The following is a 22,141-nucleotide window of genomic DNA, read 5'->3' on the forward strand; positions in this document are numbered from 1 at the left end:
TACCTATTTTATCCCGTTTTTGAGGACGAAAAGTCAAAAGCGTCAGACGAAAAATTGGTCAAGCGAAAAATCGCATAAAAAAAAAGACCGACAGGACTAATATAATTGCTACAAACTTCGTTTGAGAGCAATTAATTAGAGTTTCTAAATTGGTGGGCAGTTTCAATTTGTTTTCTAAAATAAACTTAATTTAGCTTCTAAAAGAAGACAATTAAGTATGATATTAATGCCAGCTAGCACTCACTTTAATGAACTTCGATAACCAAATGCACTATGACTTAATGACCGGTCTTTATATGTTTATCCCGTTTCTTTTGCTTTTACACCTTTTGACTTTGACCTATTCACTACATTACTTAATTTAAAACGTCAAAAACGCATTCCATTGGAACAGTGAGTGATGTAAACCATGAGTCAAGCGTGAAAATTCTGACTTATGTAAAACGAAAAACGTGATCAAAGCGTAAAGCGAATTAAAAAAAAATATAGTCGAAGAATTCCGGAAACGACTCGAAGTGGTCTTCGCCGAAAAAACAGGCCTTTAAATTTGCTAGTATCCTCTGGCAGAACACATCAAGCCAGAGCAAATAACTATCTTAATTCAGAAAAAAAAGGAAAAAAACTCAGAAGTAAATTAAACTAAAAAAAAAAGAAACTTCAACTACTTTTACCATATACTACAACTATCATATAGTACACGTAAATATGCAAACGAAAAACGTTGTTTCATGAATTAATCACGAAACAATGCAAAAGCAATTACACAAAAAAAAACGATCAAGAACATCTATTTTTGAAAACAAATTAGAAATAAATTAAGAAATATCAATTTAATTTCTATTTTCGCAATTTTTGTCAACTGAAAAAAGAGACTTTGAACCAGAAAGCCAAAATTTAAGTTCTAGTAGAAACCATTTAACAGCATTACATTTCAAATCAGTTACTAATGAATTCGAAAAAACCATTGACCAAAAATCGCAGAGTAAATCTTATAAACAATTGGCCAAAAATCGCCGAGTAAATCTCAAAAACATCGAAATAGTTTAAAAGCCTCAATTATCGCTAAGCGTTTTATTGTCGTATCCATGAAATTTCAATTTACATCGCTTTCCAGGAAACAATACTATTGAGAATTATTTCATAAAAATGAATGCCTTAGTTTAATGAACAAAACTGTTAGTTTTATTCACAGGAGAAAGTACAAAAACTTCTTTCCACTCTCCATTTGTCAAATTATTTAGACAACTATAATTAAATTCTGTTCCCAAGATTTGGTTTTCACTTCAAATAAAAGTAGCAACCCCAAGTCAAGACCGGATGATTATCTTACAAGAAATGGTTATCTTACAAGACGAATACCTTTTGCAAGATTAACGGTTACCTTTTGAAAAAAAGAGTACAACTTAAATTGAACCAGATACGCACAAAATGTTAATGTACCCATCTACTATTTTACAACTTCTTCATACTCATTTCATTTTCATAGATTCATGCACTCTATTGAAAACATCGGCTTTATCAATTTTACAAGAGCTTGCAAGATAGCCATTCGAATTTCGAATATTTTGCGTTTGTTTACAACCACCAGTAGGTTATGCACCCCCCAGGTACAGAAAAGCATTACATGCGTGATATTACATAGTAAATCACTGTGTCAAATGTTGGCAAATTCGACTGGCGGTTTTAAGAAAGATTTTACAACAAGATTGTAAAAGACCATAAGTTCGACGAATGAATATCAATATTTGACATACCAAATATGACACACTGGACAGAATAAACCAGTTTTCTTCAAGCGCCAACGTTTCGTTGACCAGATTTTTTCAATGACGGAAAAAAATTGTTAGGTATCTTTGGGCAAAAAAAATTGGCCAAGTACTCAGTTGAGACTAAACTAGTGGAAACTTACACATTTGCTCTTGTTCAATTATTCATTTGATGATTTCCATTATAAGTCTTAAAGATCACAATTTAATTCTACTACAGCCTATCAAATCAGCGTTGATCAAAAAATCAATATCGTATACTTTTTAAAATATAATATACACAAAAACCCAAAATTTTTGGATAAGATAGTAGAATTTATGAGCAGGGTTTCTAAAATTTGAAAATCTTTAATTTTATTCCAATTTAACCGCAAATTATAGATTCCTATTGAACCAATTGAAAGTAAATGGCTACCCCTTTTTCTGGCATTATCAAGAAATTCTGCTCCACTTAACTCTTTCGTGTCACTAACTTTTTCTACACTTTTTGCGCTACTTTACAATTTCGGTAACTTTCCCAATTATTCGAGAATTTTTACCATTTACCGGGTCTCAACTATCCAACAAATGCTTCTTGGACGGCCTTTGCAAAATTTCAAGAAACTTCGAACCGAGTTGGTACGACTTAAGTAGCAAAAACTCACTAGTAACAATTTGGATTCTTCAATTACTTTGCGAAAAATTACTTAAACCGAACGAAGTATCAATTCCTTTAAACTACTCGTGATTTTCCAATGCACTCTAAATTAGAAAATTACTTTCTGATGTCTTCGTTGAGCACTATAGTAACTTATCAAGTACCATCAGATAGTCAATAAACCAACAGCTCTCCAGAGAACGTATAAGAGAAGCGTACTTTTTCAATTAAAGTACTGTAATGGACTTTTGGTTGTTCAATTTGTGGGTCCTTATTGGTTCAGCTCTGTATACGTGTTGCGTTTGAAATTGATATGCTTGAGATTTAAAAATCACAGAAGTCTCCAGAAAACTTTTTCCATCAACCTTACTTATTTGATGTTGTAATTGTCTTCACGCAACAAAAAGCACGCGCAGTCTTAGATTTTTCTGTTACTATAAATTTACAATTTTAAAGAAAAAAAATTAGCATCTAGGTCAAGAGTTGATTCTGCTTTAGACAACAATCGATAGGCTTGTGATTCTACAAAATAGCGACCTTTTTCTAGCGTTAAAAATCTGCCAGCTTTCTGTAGCAGAAAACTTAATTCTATATTTAATATAAAATTACTGGCAGCGAAGAGAGTAATAAGAAAAGTTCCAATTTTTGAAAGCATGGCCAGAAAATATCGGAAAATAGCCACCGTTGATCCGCTTGACGAAATTTGAGATTGAAACAAAAAACAAAAGGAGATAGAACTCCACAGAATTTTTTCAAGTGTTCTAATTTGGTGTTGTTTCAATTAGATTCCAAAATTATACTTAAATCAGCTTCGAATTATAATACTAATGCCAGCTAGCGATCACTTTCAAAGAACGTTGATAACCTAATGCAATATGACTAAATCACAGGGCCTTATATGTTTATCTCGTTTCTTGATTTTGCTCCTTTTGGCCTTGACCCTTTCACTACATTACGTAACTCAATAAAAGAAATAATTCGAAAACAATCCAGTTGAAAGAGTAAGTGGTGTAAGCCACGAGTCAAAAGTAAAAATTTTGACTTATTTAAAACGAAAAACACGATCAAAGGGTAAAGCGAATTCAAAAAAAAAAACAGCCAGAAGAATTCCAGAAACACCTCGGAGTCATCTTCGCCAAAAGAACCAGCCCTTAAGTTTGCTAGTATCTTCGGGCAGAACACCTCAAGTCAGAGAACGCAAATATCTTAATTCAGATAATTCAGATAGTCATAAGTGAAAAAAACGTTAAAAAAATTGGGAAAATTCAACTATTTTTCGAGATAATACAAATATACAAAGTGAAAACGTTGTTTTTTTTTGTAAGCGAAGCTATTAACCACAAAACAAAGGGCACCACAAAAAATACGCTGAAACATCTATTTTAGAAAATAAATTGGAAAAACTAGAAACTGCAAAAAATTGTTTCATTTTGTCAATTATTTGTTGATTTTTGTAGGAAAACAGCTCCTTCAACCAGAAAAACAAAATTTTCGTGTTGGAGACAGCATCTAACGGCATTACGCTCCAATTTACTTATCAACGAATTCGCAAAAAAAAACCAATTGTTTAAAAAACAGCGAAAACGTTCAAAACCTTCGATGCAAGCACCATTTATTTACCAAAAAAGCTTTAAAATGCAATAAAATCAACCTAAATATTACTATAGTCTGCAACAAACTCTTATAAGCCATAAGCTTAAAAGCGGAACAATCTGAATTTCCGGTTTCTTTTCGCTTGCCCACTTATCAAAAAAGCAGGAAGAAGTGAAGAAACGTTTCGAAGAGTTGTCTCTGTTAAATAAAAAGACAACGAAAAAGTCTAAGAAATATTTATCCCCAGAAACCCAAGCTTCAAAAAAATAGAGAAATTAAGTGATATCTTAATATAATAAAGTGCACATAGAAAGGAAAACCTATCTTTAAAAAATCCGAGACATCTGAGTGTTAAAGCAACAATAAGAAAGGCATAAAAGATTCACAAGCCTGTCTACTCTTGAAAAAAAACCACAAAAATTATTTACAAATTGCACTATTTTTTGTCAAATTTTACAATCAAATTACGGTTTTATGCCAGATAAACTTCAATCAATTCGTAACTCTGGGGAATAGGCGTCTTTCCAATTCTCAAAGAATGCAATAAAACAAAACTGAGGTCAAAAAGATGCAAATATGGCCTAAAAATCAACAAAAGCTGAAAAACCTCAAATTTGGCTCAAATTCGTTTTAATTACCAAAACTTTCAGTACACTATCAAAACAATCGTAAAACAATTATGATAGTCCATTCGAACCTATTAACCACAAAATAGTTGACACTAACAAAAACACTTCATAAAAATGTCGCACGTGATCAAAAAATTTCGCTCGTTTAAAGAAAATTTTATCATACATCAATTTCTGGCTCGCTCGGAAACAGCAGTATGATAAAAAAAACCACACATTTCGCACAAATTTTTTCACGTGTTTGATTTTCTGCTTCGAAAGATACTTCTCCAATTCTCCTCTTCGAGTCGTAAAAAGATGAGCGCCTAAAATTCAGCAAAACTAAGTTGAATGTATAAATTTCAGCGAGTCGTTCTTTAGTCGTCCATCAAAGGTTCGCTTTTAAGAGATGACCATTTTCTTTCAGAGAAAGATTCAAGCACTAATTTGCGCCTCACAACTCCAGTTACAATTTACCAGAGAACATATATTCGATTCAAAGAGTTTCGATGGTCAATTTTTAATAAACTCGCTTGATTTTTTTAATAACCTCATTTTTTAAATCAATCGCCTTGTTTCACCGCTACTGGTTTTAGCGAGTATTACAATCTATTGAATTATGATGTCAGCCTTTGCTGTAGCAAACTGCGTCAAATACAATGAACAGAATGATAACCAAGGTGGCAGATAAGCAATGTACGATGATAAGAAATGGTTAGTGGCACAATAGTTACATGGAGAACACTTATTATGACTCTCCCCTCCTCCTGCTCTACCTTGGTTATCATGTTCATCATTGGGTAAGCAGTTGGGCTCTCACAACACCCATGCATACAGGTCTGCACACATGAATATCAGTTAATTTAGCACTTATTACAGGCATATGCGAAAAGCCACGTCAATGACCTAAAAATAAACACTGCGAAGACACCCCCTCCCTCAGTTCCGCCCGACTTCTAATTTAAAAACCGTTGAAAATTCATTCACATCTAAGCAAACCATAACTGACTCACAGCTAAGCACAAACAATTTGAAACAAACGATAACTATTCCACAAAGGCAGCAAAAGGTACAAAATTCCATTTCCCTTTTTCTGTAAACGTGGCTGACTTCGGGCTGTCTCATGACAACCTAATCTTGGGAGCTTGAACTAGACTCATTGTTCCCTAAACTCCTTCACTAAAGCAGTGCCCCCGAAACCACAGAAAGAATTCAAGTAACAAGCAGGCATAGACAGTTCATTAAAAGAACGGAAAAGCAAATTGTCTGAACAGCAGAACGAATTCGTTATCAACAATGAAAGGTTTCAGTCTGTCCTTCCTGCAAAATGTAAACGATAACAGAATATTACGTTGATCAATTTTTGCAGATACGTCTCTAATACTTTTGGTAATACATTTCTTCAACATTTCGTTTAACACTTGCTGAACAAGGACATGAAATTCCAGCACAATTCAGTTTAGCCTCTGACCCCAATTGACATCCAGCAAATTATGCGTTCATTTTTTAGACGAGCATAAGCATTGATTTTACACCGAGCGCAATATCTAGCAACCAATGGTTCGTTCCCTTTCAACGCGACATTGATAATCACCGGTACAATTTCCGATCAAAGAAAGGAAATAAGAAAATAACTCAAAATGACGTCATGTACCTGTTCTTGGAGTTTGATCTTGTAGTGCTTCACATTGTCCATGCACGCGTTCTTGTCATCTCGCATGGAGAGAGAGTAACCAGACTGACAAGTCTCGCGTTTCCTAAACAACACTGTCCCATAAAACATTCACTTTGAAATTGACGTTTGAAATGTTGGGGAAATTCGGAAGGGTAAATAATTTACAATTCTAGCTCATTATACATGCGCTCCCGGCTATAAGCTATGATTATCTTGCTTTTCCCATAACTATATCCGTACATATTTAGATCCCAAGCGTCGGCTCGCCAAAATGACTATATTACTAGTGATTCATTGTTCACTATTAAAGAGGTTGTGTATCACACGTCTGCTTCAAGTGAAATTTCACTTCAATGATTAGGTTTTTGGAAATTTTTCCTTTAGACGGCAAATACCAATATTAACACCAATCGGCTATCGCCATTGCAGTTAGTAAAAAGGTAGATGAGCAAAATCAACAATCTACATTAGGTTTGCTTCTAAATCTTTGCTAACAGAGAACAAAAATAAAAACTTGGGCGGCAGATTGCCAGACCGCCGCAAAACACTCAGTGAAACTTCTTAAACTCTAAGAAGCTCCCTTCACACCATGAAATTATGTCTCCAAAGTTTTGTTGAATTGCATACTTCGAGTTTAGTAAAAAGATAGGCTTTAATTCCCTCCGGGATCTAACTGCTTATCCTGTTTTCGAGGACACAATTCAAATGAGCCGAAATTTCGGTCAAATGGAAAATCCCATAAACATAACCAACTAACGTCGGGCGAATTGCTCTCAAACGACCGGCGAGCGGTTGGCTTCGTCAGTAGCTAGCCACGGTTTAATGAAGCCAGCTTTAGCTTAATTGAAGGACCGTACGGTGAGTGCACCTGAGGGTACAAAAGTGGATTGGGGGGACTGATGTGGTTGTGTGGGATCAAATTCAAAGAACCGCCTTCACATAAGAATACGTCTCCAAAACAGTTTCTGTGAATCGCATGCTTGGAGACTAGTGAGCTGAAAGGCTCTTAGAAAACTTAATGCCCACTCGGCGCTACCTCTCTATACCGTTCCGGAGGACAAAGTCAAATGGGTCAGACGAAAAATCTGTCAAGCGAAAAATTGCATAAAAAAGAGAGACAGGATTAATATATTTGCTACAAACTGCTTCTGAAGGCATTTATCATGGATTTTATCCTAAAAAGTGCCAATTAATCCATTTATGACAAAACATTTCTACTAAAACTCAGCGCTAATGAGGATAACAGATGATGACATTACGCCACATAACAGCAGCTGAAGTGCGGCGTCAACAAAAAGAGTTAAGGATATATACTGTTTCCAGTAATTGAATCAAATAGAAAACCGATAAGTGCAAAATTTAAAAAGAAAAGTTTCCCAATTTCCGCAGTGAAAAAATGTTCAAAGCCATTTTAGTCTCTGGAGTTTTTTCAAGTAACCCATCTGCGACACTTAAAAAGTTTTGTTGACCAGTAATGATTGTTAAACTCAGAAAAGGACAAAAATATTCGAAACTTTTGAAAAAAATTGCAAATTTTTACATCTTGCTAAAAATCAAGATAGTAATATCATCAAAACCATTTTATTGTCTCAAGAGACTATCCAGCATCTCAATGCAGTAGCTTATTATAAATATTTATCAGCAGTAATTATGCAGCAGCTTATCAAACCTTTGAGGAGGTCCGAGAGCCACTGGTGCCGGAGGAAATTTTGAAATGGCAAATAATTTTTTAAAAAATTGCTTAAATTAGTGATAGTAAAATCTTGAAAAGCATTTTATTACATCTAGAAACTATGCAGTAACCTATTATCAAGCCAAAGAGGAGGTTCCGTGGCTCTTGAGGCTGGAGAAACCTACAAAATGACAAGAAATTTCAAGTGAGAAAACGCAAGTTTTACACAAAAAATTGTGATAATAAAAAATTGAAATCTTATCCATGGCCAAAAAAATTTCCAGTAACTTATTTTTAAGCCTTAACGGAGGCTTTCTGACCCCAGAGGCTGAAAAAACCTGAAAAATGAAAATCAAAAAAATGAAAAACTGGAAGTCTTCAGAAAAATGCTAAAACTCGCAATGTTAAAATCTTGAAAAACATTCCATTACATTTATAAACTATACAGTAACCTAAAATCAACCCAACCCTAGAGGAGGTTCCTTGGCTCCTGAGGCTGGAGAAACCTATAAAAACTTAAAAATCAAAAAACTTGAAAAAGCAAAATTTAAAAAATCGACAAAATTTGTGACATTAAAAAGTTGAAAAACAATTCCATGGCCAAAAAAAAATTGTCAGTAACAAATTACGAACGCCCTAAGGATGTCCTTTGGCCCCTGGGTCTGGAAAGACCTGAATAAGGAAAAATAAATATAAAAAATATAAAAATTGCACGTTTTGTCAAAAAATTGCTAAAATGCGTGAGGTTAATATGCTGAAACCTTTCCATTACCACTAGAGGCTATGCACTAATCTATTATTAAAACCCAGAAGAGGTTCATTGACACCTAGGGCTAAAAAAATAAAAAAAAGTCAAAAATTTAGAAAGCTTAAAATTGTGAAAATTAGTATGAATTTGCGCGTTTTAGCGAGCGGTTGTTCGTCAGTAGCCATACACGGGGGATGGGGATGTGCACCAGGGGGCTGATGGGAGGCAACAGTGGGGTTTGGGCAACAGCACGAGGGGAGTTGGGGCAGGAGTGCGGGGTCGACAGTGGGGGTCTTCAACCTCCAAGAACCGCCTTCACGCCATTTGTATAAGTCTCCAAAACACTTTCAGCTGAAACAGAGCTGAAAGGCTCTAAGCAATTTCAATGCCCGCTAGGCGCTACCTGTTTATTCCGTTAATGAGGCCAAAAGTCAAATGGGTCAGACAAAAAAACGTAAAAGCGAAAAACCGAATAACCAAAATGGCCGACAGGACTAAGATAATTGCTACAAACTACGTTTGAGAGCAATTAATAAAATACCACAGGACAAACATAACTGCTGCAAACTTTGTTTGAGAGCAATTAACCACATCCTTGAAACGGTCTGGCTCAACAAATAATCGGAAGATAAAACAAACAACTAACGTCGGGCGAAATGCTCTCAAAAGACCGGCTGGCTTCGTCACAGTTTAGTGAGGCTAGCTATAGATTAAAGGAAGGGGCGTAAGGTGAGCGCACCGTGGGTGCATCGCAGTGGGGGTGCAAAAGTGGAATAGGGGACCGATGTTGGGGCAGTGGGTGCGTGGGGGTATGAAATCAATTTTTCAGAACCGCCCTTCACAACATAAATTAAGTCTCCAAAACAGTTTCACTTAATCGCATACTTGAAGACTAGTGGGCTGAACGGCTCTAACATAACATTATGCAAACTGGGCGCTACCTCTTTATCCCGTTTCTGAAGACGAAAGTCAAATGGGTCAGACGAATAATCGGTCAAGCGAAAAATTGCATAAAGGAGGCTAACAGGATTAATATGTTTGCTACAAATTTCTTTTGAGAGCAATTAACAATGGTTTCCTTAAGAGTGCCTGTTAAGTCATTTCTGATTTTAAAAAAGATTCCTACTATAACTCATTGTTAATGAGGATCACAGATGATGAAAATACGCCACAAAACAGCAGCTGAAGTGCGGGATCAACAAAGAGAGAGAGAGAGAGAGAGAGAGAGAGAGAGAGTGAGAGAGATAAAACGTTCACGACATAGAGAAGGGAAGAAACCCTAACCGACAGAAAAGGAGATAGGACTACTTTCCGTGATGGGATTCAATTCTATAACTTCTAGTTTTGTAGCCTTGTTACAAAACAAATCATAGACAAAAATTCAAAAGGGCAAAATTAACTAAAATTTTCAATTTCGCATTAAAAAGTTGAAAACCATTTTTTTGTCTCAAAAGTACTGTCAAGTAGCCAGTGTCCGAGACTTAAAACGTTTCGTTAGCCAGTAAAGGTCGTTAAACTCAGAAAAGGACAAAATATTGAAAAATTTTGTAGACAATTACAAATTTTAACAATATGCTGAAACCATTCCATTACCACTAGACACTATGCAGTAACCTATTATTAAAACCTAGAAGAGGTTCATTGACACCTAGGGCTAAAAAAATTTTAAAAAATGTCAAAATTTACAAAGCTTAAAATTGTGAAAATTAGTATGAGTTTGCGCGTTTTAGGGAGCGGTCGTTCGTCAGTAGCCATACACGGGGTATGGGGATGTGCACCAGGGGGCTGATGGGAGGCAACAGTAGGGTTTGGGCAACAGCACGAGGGGAGTTGGGGCAAGAGTGCAGGGTCGACAGTGGGAGTCTTCAACCTCCAAGAACCACCTTCACACCATAAGTATAAGTCTCCAAAACAGTTTCAGCTGAAACAGAGCTGAAATGCTCTAAGGAATTTCAAATGCCCGCTGGGCGCTACCTGTTCATCCCGTTAATGAGGCCAAAAGCCAAATTGGTCAGACGAAAAAACGTTCAAGCGAAAAATTGCATAACGAAAACGGCCGACAGGACTAAGATAATTGCTACAAACGTTTGAGAGCAATTAATAAAATACCACAGGACAAATATAACTGCTGCAAACTTCGTTTGAGAGCAATTAACCACATCCTAGAAACTGTCTGGCTCAACAAATAATCGGAAGATAAAACAACCAACTAACGTCGGGCGAATTGCTCTCAAAAGACCGGCTGGCTTCGTCACAGTTTAGTGAGGTTTAGTGACAGTTTTAGTTTAGTGATAGTTTATCCCGTTTCTGAAGACGAAAGTCAAATGGGTCAGACGAATAATCGGCCTAGCGAAAAATGGCATAAAAGAGACTAACAGGATTAACATATTTGCTGCAAATTGCTTTTGAGAGAAATTAACAATGATTTCCTTAAGAGTGCCTGTTAAGTCATTTCTGATAAAAAAAACATTCCTACTATAACTCATTGTTAATGAGGATCACAGATGACGAAATTACGCCACATAACAGCAGCTGAAGTGCGGGATCAACAAAGAGAGAGAGAGAGAGAGAGAGAGAGAGAGAGAGAGTGAAAGAGATAAAACGTTCACGAGAAAGAGAAGGGAAGAAACCCTAACCGACAGAAAGGGAGATAGGACTATTGTCCGTAATGGGATTCGATTCTACAACTTCTAGTTTTGTAGCCTTGTTACTAAACAAATAATATAGACTAAAACTGAAAAGGGCAAAATTGACAAAAATTTTCAATTTCGCATTAAAAAGTTGAAAACCATTTTTTGTCTTGAAAGTACTGTCAAGTAGCCAGTCTCCGAGACTTAAAAGGTTTCGTTAGCCAGTAATGGTCGTTAAACTCAGAAAAGGACAAAATATTAAAAAAATTTTGTAGACAATTACAAATTTTAACAAAATCTTGCAAAAAACTCAAGATAATAAAATCAAAAGAAAAATTTCATTGTATCGAAAGAATATCCATTATCTCTGCTTCAAGCCTGAAACAGTTTCACTGGCTCATAAAGATTCATACACGTGGAACACTATTTCCAGAAATTTAAGAAATTTTTAATTTCATCCAACAATTACTAAAACCAGAGTAAAAAAATATTGATCACTATTCCATTTACATTAGAAAACATGCAACAGCTCATTATCGGATTTTGCCGGAGTGCCGGAAAAAAAGCAAAAACATGAAAAATTGCAAATAATTTAAAAATCGCTTAAATTCGTAATTTTCAAATATTGAAACTTTGCATTACATCTATAAACTATGCAGTAACATATTATCAAACCCTAGAGGAATTTCCGTGTCTCTTGAGGCTAGAGAAACCTAAAAACCTCAAAATAACTTGAATTTTAGGAAATTTCAAAAAAAGGCAAATTTTATGGAAAAAAAGTGCAATAACTTCTGATATTATAAAGTTGAAAATTAATCCATGGCCAACAAAAACTTTCCAGTACTTTTTATCAAACCCTAACGGACGTTTTCTGACCCTTGAGGCTCAAAGAACCCGAATAATGACTAAATGTCAAAAAATTGAAAAAAATGTCAAACTGTCAAAAAAAATGAAATTCGTGATGTTAAAATCTTGCAAGACATTCCACTACATCTAGAAATTACACAGTAACCTAGTTTCAAACCCCAGAGTGTTTGTGGGCTGTTAACGCTGAAAAAAACATAAAAATTGACAAAAAAAATTCAAAAATTTGAAAACAAGTTTTATTTTAAAATTTTTAAAATTTGTGACTTTAAGAGGTTGAAAAACTGTTCCGTGGCCAATAAAAAATTGTCATAACATATTGTCAAATCCCTAAGGTGGTTTTCTGGCCACTGGCTCTGGAAACAGCTGAATAAGGAAAAATAAATGTCAAATAGTTTGAAAAAATTGCACGTTTCGTATAAAAATGCTAAAATTCGTGATGCTAAAATGTTGAAACCATTCCAGTACCACCAGAAACTATGCAGGAATCTATTATTAAAACCTAGAGGAGGTTCCCTGACACCTAGGGCTAACAAAAATATAAAAAAGGTTAAAGATTGAAAACTTGAAAAAAATTGTGCAAAAAGTATAAATTTGCGTTTTTTTAGCGAGCGGTTGTTCGTTAGTAGCTAGAAACGGGGGGATGCTTCGAAGGCTGTTGGGGGGCAATAGTTGGGTGGGGGATGACAGGGAAATAGTTGGTTGGGGGGTGGGGGTCAACCTCTAAGAACCGCCCTTCACACCACAAATATAAGTCTCCGAAACAGCTTGAGCTCTTTACAGAGCTGAAAGGCTCTAAGAGCACTTAATCCCCGCTGAGCACTATCTGTTTATCCCGTTTTTGAGGACTAAAACTTAAAAGCGTCAGATGACTAAATCAGTCAAGCAAAAAATTGCATAAAAAGACCGATAGGACTAATATAATTGCTACAAACTTCGTTTCAAAACCATTTAACTGGCTCTTTTGGACAAAAAACTTGACACATTCCTTATTAAGCAAGTTAATGGAGTTTCCGGAGAAGCAAAAAAAGTCTTTCTGTCTATTTGATGTTTTTTTCGCTTTTCGAATATTTGCCTTTAAAATTAATTACAAATAAAAATTCTTCGAGTATCAAACCCGCGAGAAAAAGTATCTGTAGCCAAAAATCTGACATTTGCTGCTCCAATACAATCAATTATTTTATTTTAACTATGAAAGAAGCAACGTTGATTGAAATTTTCGAGTCAAAACTAAATCACATTAGACTAGCGTCGGGCGAATCGCTCTCAAATGACCAGCAGGTTGGCTTCGGTAGCAGCCAGCTGGAATAGGGATGCTAGCCATTCACACCAGTAATTTGTCTCCTCGAAAGTTTTGTTGAATCGCATACTTCGATACTAGTAAGGCTCTAAGAGAGCAGCTCAGCCACAATACTCTACGGCTCGAACTCTTTATCCCGTTTTTGAGGACAAACGTTAAAAGCTTCCGACAAAAAATAGGTCAAGCAAAATGTTAGGTCAAGAAAAAATTTTCAAAGCCTTCGAGTATCAAACCCGCTAGAAAAAGTATCTTTTGCCAAAAATCTGACATTTACTGCTCCAATACATACAATTATTTTATTTTAACTATGAAAGAAGCACCGTTGATTGAAAACTTCGAGTCAAAACTAAATCACATTAGACTAGCGTCGGGCGAATCGCTCTCAAATGACCAGCAGGTTGGCTTCGGTAGCAGCCAGCTGGAATAGGGATGCTAGCCATTCACACCATTAATTTGACTCCTCGAAAGTTTTGGTGAATCGCATACTTCGATACTAGTAAGGCTCTAAGAGAGCTGCTCAGTCACAATGCCCTACGGCTCGAACTCTTTATCACTTTTTTGAGGATAAACTTTAAAAGCTTCAGACAAAAAATAAGTCAAGCAAAACGTTCAGAATATTGACCTAACAAATTTCCATTGTGAAAAGAGAAGTCACCGATTAACAGAATTGATCACCATTACTCCCCTTCAAGTCGTAATAGATCACCATAACTAGCCTTCGGTTCGCTAGCTCATTCTGGTTCGCAAGAAAGCCACTATGAGGCCAATGAAAGCCTCGCTATCGCTAATCAAAGATGCAACAAAGTGAGGTCGGAGAAATTTCTCCATAAATCGAAGATCGTAAGTAACTTCTTTATTTTGAAGCAAGCAGCCTTCACCAAAATTTTTAATATAGCTGGCAGATTGCCAGAAAATAGCCGCAATAGATTCGTAGACCGGCAGTCTATAAAAAAAACAGTAAAAAAGACAGACCAAAAAAAATTCGTCTTTTCATTGATGGCTGATCTGTTATATTTTGATTAAAAATCTGTATAAGTTATTGCTGCCTCTATTAGCTGATCTCAAATAACCTTCATTTAGAGTGACACACACCCATTTGACCTTATCTCTTTGAATTAAAGTAAATAAAAGTCAATTTCAAAATGAGGAAGTCATTTTTGAGAGTGAAGTAAGTCATGTGTGACCAAAAATTTAATCATGCGCATGAACAAAAAAACTCGCTCCAATATGAGCGAAAAATGACGTCACACATGCAATTCAGTTGAAATTGCATGAACGAATGAACAAAAAGTGACTGTGACGTCATATGGTCATAACAAAAATCATGACGACGAAATAAAACAACATAGCAGGACAAGCCCTGACGTACAATTCAAAGAATTTTCATTGACTAAACAGGAAAAACTAGATCAAGAATGGACTATGAGTGAATTGAGAAAACGATTTTTAAAAAAATCAGATCAAAAAATAAGAAAACAAAAAATTAAAGTCATAATGCCGCATGTGAACAAAAAAACCACTAGCGAGAAATGAAAATTTAATTCAAACAAAAAACTAGGCATAGAATCAGCTGTGAATGGATTGGGAAAACCATTTAGAAAAAAATCCAAGCCAAAAATTCGAAAAAACAGGAAAAATCAGAGTGAAATTTCCGCATGTGAACAAAAAACCACTACCGAGAAACCGAATTTTTGTTCAAACACCATTTTCGCACTCTACTTCAAAATTAGAGCGAAAAAAAATCACGCCGCAAAACCACTCGCTTTCTCGCTCCATTTCCTGTTTCGGCGTGACCAAAATCACTACAATTTGACTTCAAAAATCATGAAAATGTGTGAACATATCTTAAAAAAAACATAGCAGGACAAGTCCTGACGTACAATTCAAAGAATTTTCATTGACTAAACAGAAAAACTGGACCAAGAATGGACTATGAGTGTATTGAGAAAACGATTTTTAAAAAAATCAGATCAAAAAATAAAAAACATAGCCGGAAGAAATCCGGAAACGACTCGAAGTGAAAACCCATTTAAATGCCATCCAACTACTCGTCAAACAAAACGTGCCTTTAGTAATTTATGATTATCTTGAAAAAAAGTCATGAAACAAAAAAATAAAAACAATAAAATCAAATCTGTTAAAATATGATAAAAAATCTGATCAAATTTTGTTATAAATTGAGATCCCGAAGAAACTATCTCTGCCAAAATAACTTCATCAAAACAACTAGTACTTACAAAAACCACTTATGTGAATTTTGAAAAAAATACTTTAGGCAAAAATTATGAAAAAAAAGCTCTTAAAAACAACTTTTACTGAAAAACTGGAAAAAGTTACTAAATTTTTTAATATATCAAAAACATATAAATCCAAAGACAAAATCCCTTCAGCCAATAGGGTAACCAGATGCTCGCAAAATATTAGGCAGGTCATAATAGGAAAAGAAACTTAGCTAAAAACAGAAAAACGAAAAACTGCAAAAAAATTAAGAAAAATAGTTTCAATTTTTGCCATTTTTTTGTCACATTTCTCAACAAAAAAATGATTCTTACCCACAAAAACTGTAACCAATTGTTGCAATAAAATTGCTCAAGTAGAAGGGGTTTCTTTAATACCCATTTGAGCCAGTAAAACAAAATAATCGTCAAAAAACGCAAAAATTAGCCCGAAAATCAGCAAAATACATTAAAAACCTCCGAATTATCATAAAATTCATATTAATTTCCAGAAACCTTCAAACCACTACCAAAATCAGCCTAAAATTAAAACAAAATTATAACCAAACCTCTTAACCAAAATAATGATAAAAACTGCTTTAAAATGCCGCACGTGAACAAAAAAATTTTGCTCGCTTAGAGAAAATTTTTTCACACATCAATTTCTCGCTCTCTCAAAAATAGCGGTATGAACAAAAACCACTCACTTTTCGCTCCGCTTTTCACTTTTGTTCAGCGCCAAAATCACTCCAAATTTTTTCACGCGTTTCATTTCCCGCTTCAAAAATCACTCCAATAAAATTGATTAAAAAAAGGACTTCTCCAATACTCCTCTTCGAGTCGTAAAAAAACAGAAAATCAATGTCAAAATGCCGCATGTGAACAAAAAAAAAACAACTAGCGAGAAATGAAAATTTAATTCAAACAAAAGACTAGGCCTAGAATGAGCTGTGAATGGATTGAGAAAACCATTTAGAAAAAAATCTGATCCAAAACATCGAAAAACAGTAAAAATCAGAGTGAAATTTTGCTGCATGTGAACAAAAAACCACTACCGAGAAACCGGATTTTTGTTCAAACAACATTTTCTCAATCTACTTTAAAATTAGAGCGAAAAAATTCACGCCGCAAAACCACTCGCTTTTTCGCTCCATTTCCTGTTTCGGCGTGACCAAAATCACTACTCCAATTTGACTTCAAAAATCATGAAAATGTGTGAACAGATCTTAAAAAAAAAGACAGCGCCCCAATACAATTCAAATTCTTTGAATTGTAAAAAAAAGCAAGAGAAGGCCAATAATAGTCCCAGCTATCGCTGTGCGGCTATTAATAAGAAACTCAAAAAGAGATTACAAAATTTAGAACGGCTTGACTCAGATGTTGTAAACGCATATGAAAACAATACAAGCATTTTACTAAGCGTCCAGAAAGCTACAGGCAAGTTTAAAAAGAAGTGACTCATTGTTATAGTAGTTACCTACCTAATAAGGAAGGTGCCGGGCACTACTCCGGGAGCATTGAGTAGCTGCTCGGCGTCTCTGCGGGAGATGGCACCGAAGAACCAGTCATCTCTCTCTGTGTTGGACAGGTAGTTAGCGGGCACAAAGCCAGTATAGTTGTTCTTCAGACAAGTCACCTAGAGCACAAAGGCAGCTTTAATAGACAGAGGAATCAAACTTTAGCCAAGTAATTTAAAATACCATCAGTTTGCAATTGCACCGCAAGTGTGCATCAGCAATTGCACTGCGAGGTTCGAATGTTTGAACTTACATTGCCTCCACACGGTCGAAAATGGAAAAATTGCACAATTGTATCTGAAAATTAGTTAAAATTATGAGCTTCCTCTCATTCTGCTGGTACTAATTCCTTTCTGCTGGTACATGAAAGTAACTTCAAATTTATAACCCAATGGTTCAGTTTTACCGGTATAATGCTTACACTTCATAAAACTATAGATTCAAATTGAGTCTAATTCCTTTGAACATTGAAGCAACTTCCAAATTACCCAATATCCCGTTTCCTAAATGTGGTAACCAAAATTATCATATTATGACTCTCTTATTACCTGCCACCATGGCCCGTCGGCCTTGATAACAAGGAACTTGTCACCCTTTTCGAATGATAGCTCTCCAGGGTCGAGGGCGTGGTGTGGGTATATGGCTGTAAAGACGTTACTCCTCGCACTGTTCACTTGTTGTGGTCTAGGAGGGGGAGGGGGCTGCTGTTGTTGCTGCTGCTGTTGCGCTGCACTGGACTGGTGATGGCTCTGAAAGATTCACGACCTCATTTCCACTTATTTTCGACTTAAGAGTCGGATTCAGTACTCATCCCTTTAGCAAAAAAAAATGCCCTAAAAATCTGTTCTTGCGGAACTTAATTCAAACGAGAACCTCAAAGAAACTTCTTCCATCGGAATTAATCCACTACTTTGAATTAAGCATGCAAACTTGAATTAAAACAAAACTAAACCAACTTTCTCTCGATAATCAAAAAAGTGCTTTAAAACAAAAAAAAACAGCGACTGCCTTCAAGATCTACTGATTTTGCTTCGCTGTTTATCTTTGTAATTATATTTCAAACATACTGCAGTGTTGGCGGAAGAAGGCGGTGGTAGTGGGCGCTGTGCAAGGGGCGTCTGCTGGTTAGCATGCGGTGAAAAGTAATCACCACCCGGTCCCGCCCCAGAACCGGCTCCTCCCTGTTGTGTGTTGAATAGATTGAACTGGGATCCGTGGTGGGACCCTCCTCCGCCTCCCCCACTTTGCATCATCATCTGTGCCATGTGAGGGTTCTGCGGCTGGAACTGTCTGTTGGGTTGCTGTTGTGTCGGATGCATCGAGTATTGACTGCTGTGACCCATTGGGTCCATGCCACCACCGTGCTGACCACCGGCCATATAGTGGCTATAGCTGCTACCACCACGCATGCTCTACAAATATGAGAACATGGTATCTTGAGAAAAGTAACGTCGATCAAAATCACGTTATTGAATTGCGCAAGTCTTCTTCAGTCAAATCAGACAAGGAGGCTCGGCGATGTGCGTTTGCAGATAAAGTTCCGACCACATTTGACTTAATTGTCTACCAAATGAGGAAGAGAACATTCAAAATTCACATATTGTTCGTAACAATTGCAATTGCTTGAGTAAAAAAATTGTCATAAAATCAAACCTCTAAATGAATTAATTAATGCCTCATTCGATGACATTTGAGAACTGCCATTAATGAAACAACAAGGAGGAAAAAAACATTAATTACGGAATAACTCAATATTTTCTTTTAAAAACACTTGATAAAAAATGTCAAAAGTATCAAACAAAACCTAAACTCAACAAAGTTCATTGTACATTCCTTCAACGCCAACGCGACCTGCCTTTAACGAGACTAGGTAACAAGTCGACAAAAAGAAAAAAAAAGGTCAATGCTCAAAATCTATCAAATGTTTTGAAACTAAATTAATTCAAAAGTCAAAACAATCATCAGCTTTCCAATAAAAAAAAACACAAAATTGGTTCAGATGAAACTGCTTGTGAAGACAACAGCGCCGGTCTTTAGGGACATTAATTCATAAAACCAAAAAATAAACCAATTACAGACAAGATTCAAAAATCCCTAAAATGCAAAAAACAGTTTTGAAGCCATCAAAGCCTGAGCTATTAACGGAAAAGATAGGATATGACCAAATACGGCTCATTTGAACATCAATACATCCGTCAAAGTGATAAATACATCGGTTGAAACAACGAAAATGGTAAAGGTTAGTGCATACGTCACATGAAAGTGGAGAGCCCTGTCGTGAAAGAGTAAGTTATAAGTTAACAAAAAGAAGAAGCAACTGAAAAACTCAGAATAACCTGATAAACTTTTATAAATAAATTCAGGGCCATTAAAACCATCAAAAGTCAACTGAAGGAGTGGAGTTGACTTATAAATCCAGAAAGCCATTGAATAGACATATTCAGACAAACTCTGAAACCGCCAAGATTCAGAATATGTCATACAACAAAAAGAAAATCAATTTCAGGCAAAATTGGAAAACTTAGAAAAAATTTCGAGAAAGTTGAAGCTATTAAAAAATTTCGGGAAAAAAGTCGAAGCTATTTATACAGAAGATATCCATTGACAATGTTAAATGTGTTCAACAGGGATCACTATCAACAGCAACGGGACCTGTAGTTCACACCATGTTGGGACAAGTGAAGTTGGTTAAGTTTATGAAAATTTATATTCTCTAAAACGTAAAACCATTAGTTAAAGCATAAAACTCAAAGACGAATATTTACGTCACAAAAAAGTGATAACCCTCATTAAAAGAACAAAGATACAAGTTAACAGAAAGCAAGTTGCGAAGGTGGCAAAGTTTTAAATTAAAAATCATATTTTTTTTCAAACAAATACCTTCATCATAAGTCATGAGATCCACTAGCTATCACAAAACCTCTCAATATTGATTTTTGCCTCACTAGAGACAAGATGAGATCAGTTATTAATGTGACTAGGCTATAAATGACAGAAATAAGGTTAAAAAGTTGGCAAAGATTAAAAAAAATCAAGGTATTTAGAAAGAAATTTAATCAAAGACATAAAAGCCATTTGTTGTCGACTTAAAAACGTCCAACAATTTTTCCATTACCTCTGCCGACACAAAACTATATAGTGAAAACAAATCGTAAGTCCACAAGAGGAACAACAAAAGCTGACAAAACAAAAATTCATCAAAAATTTACGACAACGCTTTGTCGGAGCCATAAAACCATCAGCATTACTTCTGAAGATATAAAATTGGTCAATTGGGCTTCGTTTGAACGTAAATTGACTCTATCACTAATCAATTTTCTAAAAGAAAACAGAATTGTTGAAAATTTGGATGGAAAAATAGCAATAAGATTTTTACAAGGATAACGCCCCATTACAATTCAAATTGTAAAAATCCATGATGCGACCAAAACTGGCCGTACAATCAATGCGCGGCAGCAAAAAATTCCAGATAGTTGCATAGTAGATAATTTAGCAAACGAATATCTTAAAATACCAAAAAAAAATATGCATTTTCGATTTCAAATTAGCGTAAGGCGGACAAATTGTTGGTTCCAGAAAACTTCCATAAGAACCAGAGGTAAAAATAGCCCTCATCTGAGTATAAAAAGATTTTGTGCGCAGTTTTTCAATGTCTGTACTACCGGTAAAGTTGGACAAAGTGGTCTAAAGAAGCATATTTGAAGCACGTGAAAAAATGAAATGCTTAATTTTCAAAAATTAAGCGGAATTTAAACATAAAGAGTCGGTCTATTTAAACTATTCAGCAACTCTCTTTTACCTTTAAATGCCTTTAACAATTTCTACAATATTTTTTTAACGTCTTTTCACAACATCTTTAACAATTTTCTCATATGTTTAGCAAAATTTGAACAGAAATACGAAAAATGTGAACAAAACGGATGAGGCCAATGTTCAGAAAACTTTAAACCTGAATAACTTCTCGGAAAAGCGAAATCCAAAAAAAAAACAGATTTATATTCTACTGTGGACAAGCTTCCTAATGATACCACTCACAATTCTGTACGATGAAAATATCGATCGGCGAAAATGTACTAACAAAAAAGACCCAGTTGAGAATAGAGCAACCCCCCCCGTTGGGGTCGGAATACAGATACAAAATTAGTAGTAATTCTGACCATTTAATTTGACGCTAATAAAATTACAATTAGCAACATACCTGCGGTCCTAATGTATTCATCATTGATGCGTTGTATGACTGTTGTGACTGCATGCCATAATGATCATGGGCAGCGTATCTGGTCGTGTATCGGTTGTCATTTCCAACTGTATATCTGGATTGGCCTACATTGGCATTTATGTGGTGCTGGTTCTTATTCGAACTGCTCGCATGCTTGGACCCAATGCAACCTCCCATTTTGAGGTTTTCACGTTACTGTTCTATCAAACTTCTCTTTTCATTCTTAGAATCAGGGACAGACTCACTAACACTAATTTCTACGTCTATATATTCATTTCGTGGTGATACCAGATTACTACAGTGAATTAGAAAACTGACATTCTAATCTTAAAAAAGGACTTTGACAACAAACAAAACATTTTAAAAAGCCCTCGGATCTTTTCTGTTTGTCGTTTGTACCCCCCCTCAGAGTTTTTAATAAACCCAATGACAAAAAGGGGGCATGATCCACGCAATAGAAAGAACAGTGAGCCCCCCCCCCCCCCCCCCCCCAAGGAGCATCACAGCAGCTTATATAAATTTACTTCGAAAATGCAAAGGATTTTAAATTAAGAGCAACATGATAGCCCTCAGAGCCGCGTCAAAGCGTTGTTGTGACTTTTCGGCATCAAGCCGAGGGGATTGCTCCCATAGAAGTTTTGGTCTTGATTCCACTATTTTCTGTAATCGGAGCAATCACAGAAAATGGTCCATATA

At 35.7% G+C, this 22,141-nt stretch overlaps 1 protein-coding gene across 5 annotated transcripts in view; it reads right to left on the bottom strand.

Annotated features, from left to right (window-relative positions):
* The window catches only part of LOC142345760 (tyrosine-protein kinase STK-like), an 88,192-nt gene extending 66,390 nt beyond the window's left edge, over positions 1 to 21,802 (bottom strand). For 3 of the 5 annotated variants that reach the window (XM_075398066.1, XM_075398064.1, XM_075398067.1), the window contains exons 1-6: positions 21,425 to 21,802; positions 18,294 to 18,638; positions 17,775 to 17,975; positions 17,191 to 17,345; positions 6,259 to 6,361; positions 5,381 to 5,443 (exon numbers count right to left, since the gene is read on the bottom strand). In XM_075398066.1, the coding sequence (XP_075254181.1) occupies positions 5,381 to 5,443; positions 6,259 to 6,361; positions 17,191 to 17,345; positions 17,775 to 17,975; positions 18,294 to 18,638; positions 21,425 to 21,622 (1,065 nt within the window). In that variant the 5' untranslated portion in view covers positions 21,623 to 21,802. The remainder of the gene's footprint in view (positions 1 to 5,380; positions 5,444 to 6,258; positions 6,362 to 17,190; positions 17,346 to 17,774; positions 17,976 to 18,293; positions 18,639 to 21,424) is intronic. The other 2 variants (XM_075398065.1, XM_075398068.1) reach the window with 2 other exon arrangements.
* Positions 21,803 to 22,141: the final 339 nt, after the last annotated feature.

The sequence above is a fragment of the Convolutriloba macropyga genome, chromosome 9 (assembly GCF_964194025.1).
Source record: "Convolutriloba macropyga chromosome 9, txConMacr16.3, whole genome shotgun sequence".
NCBI classification, from domain to species: domain Eukaryota; kingdom Metazoa; phylum Xenacoelomorpha; order Acoela; family Convolutidae; genus Convolutriloba; species Convolutriloba macropyga.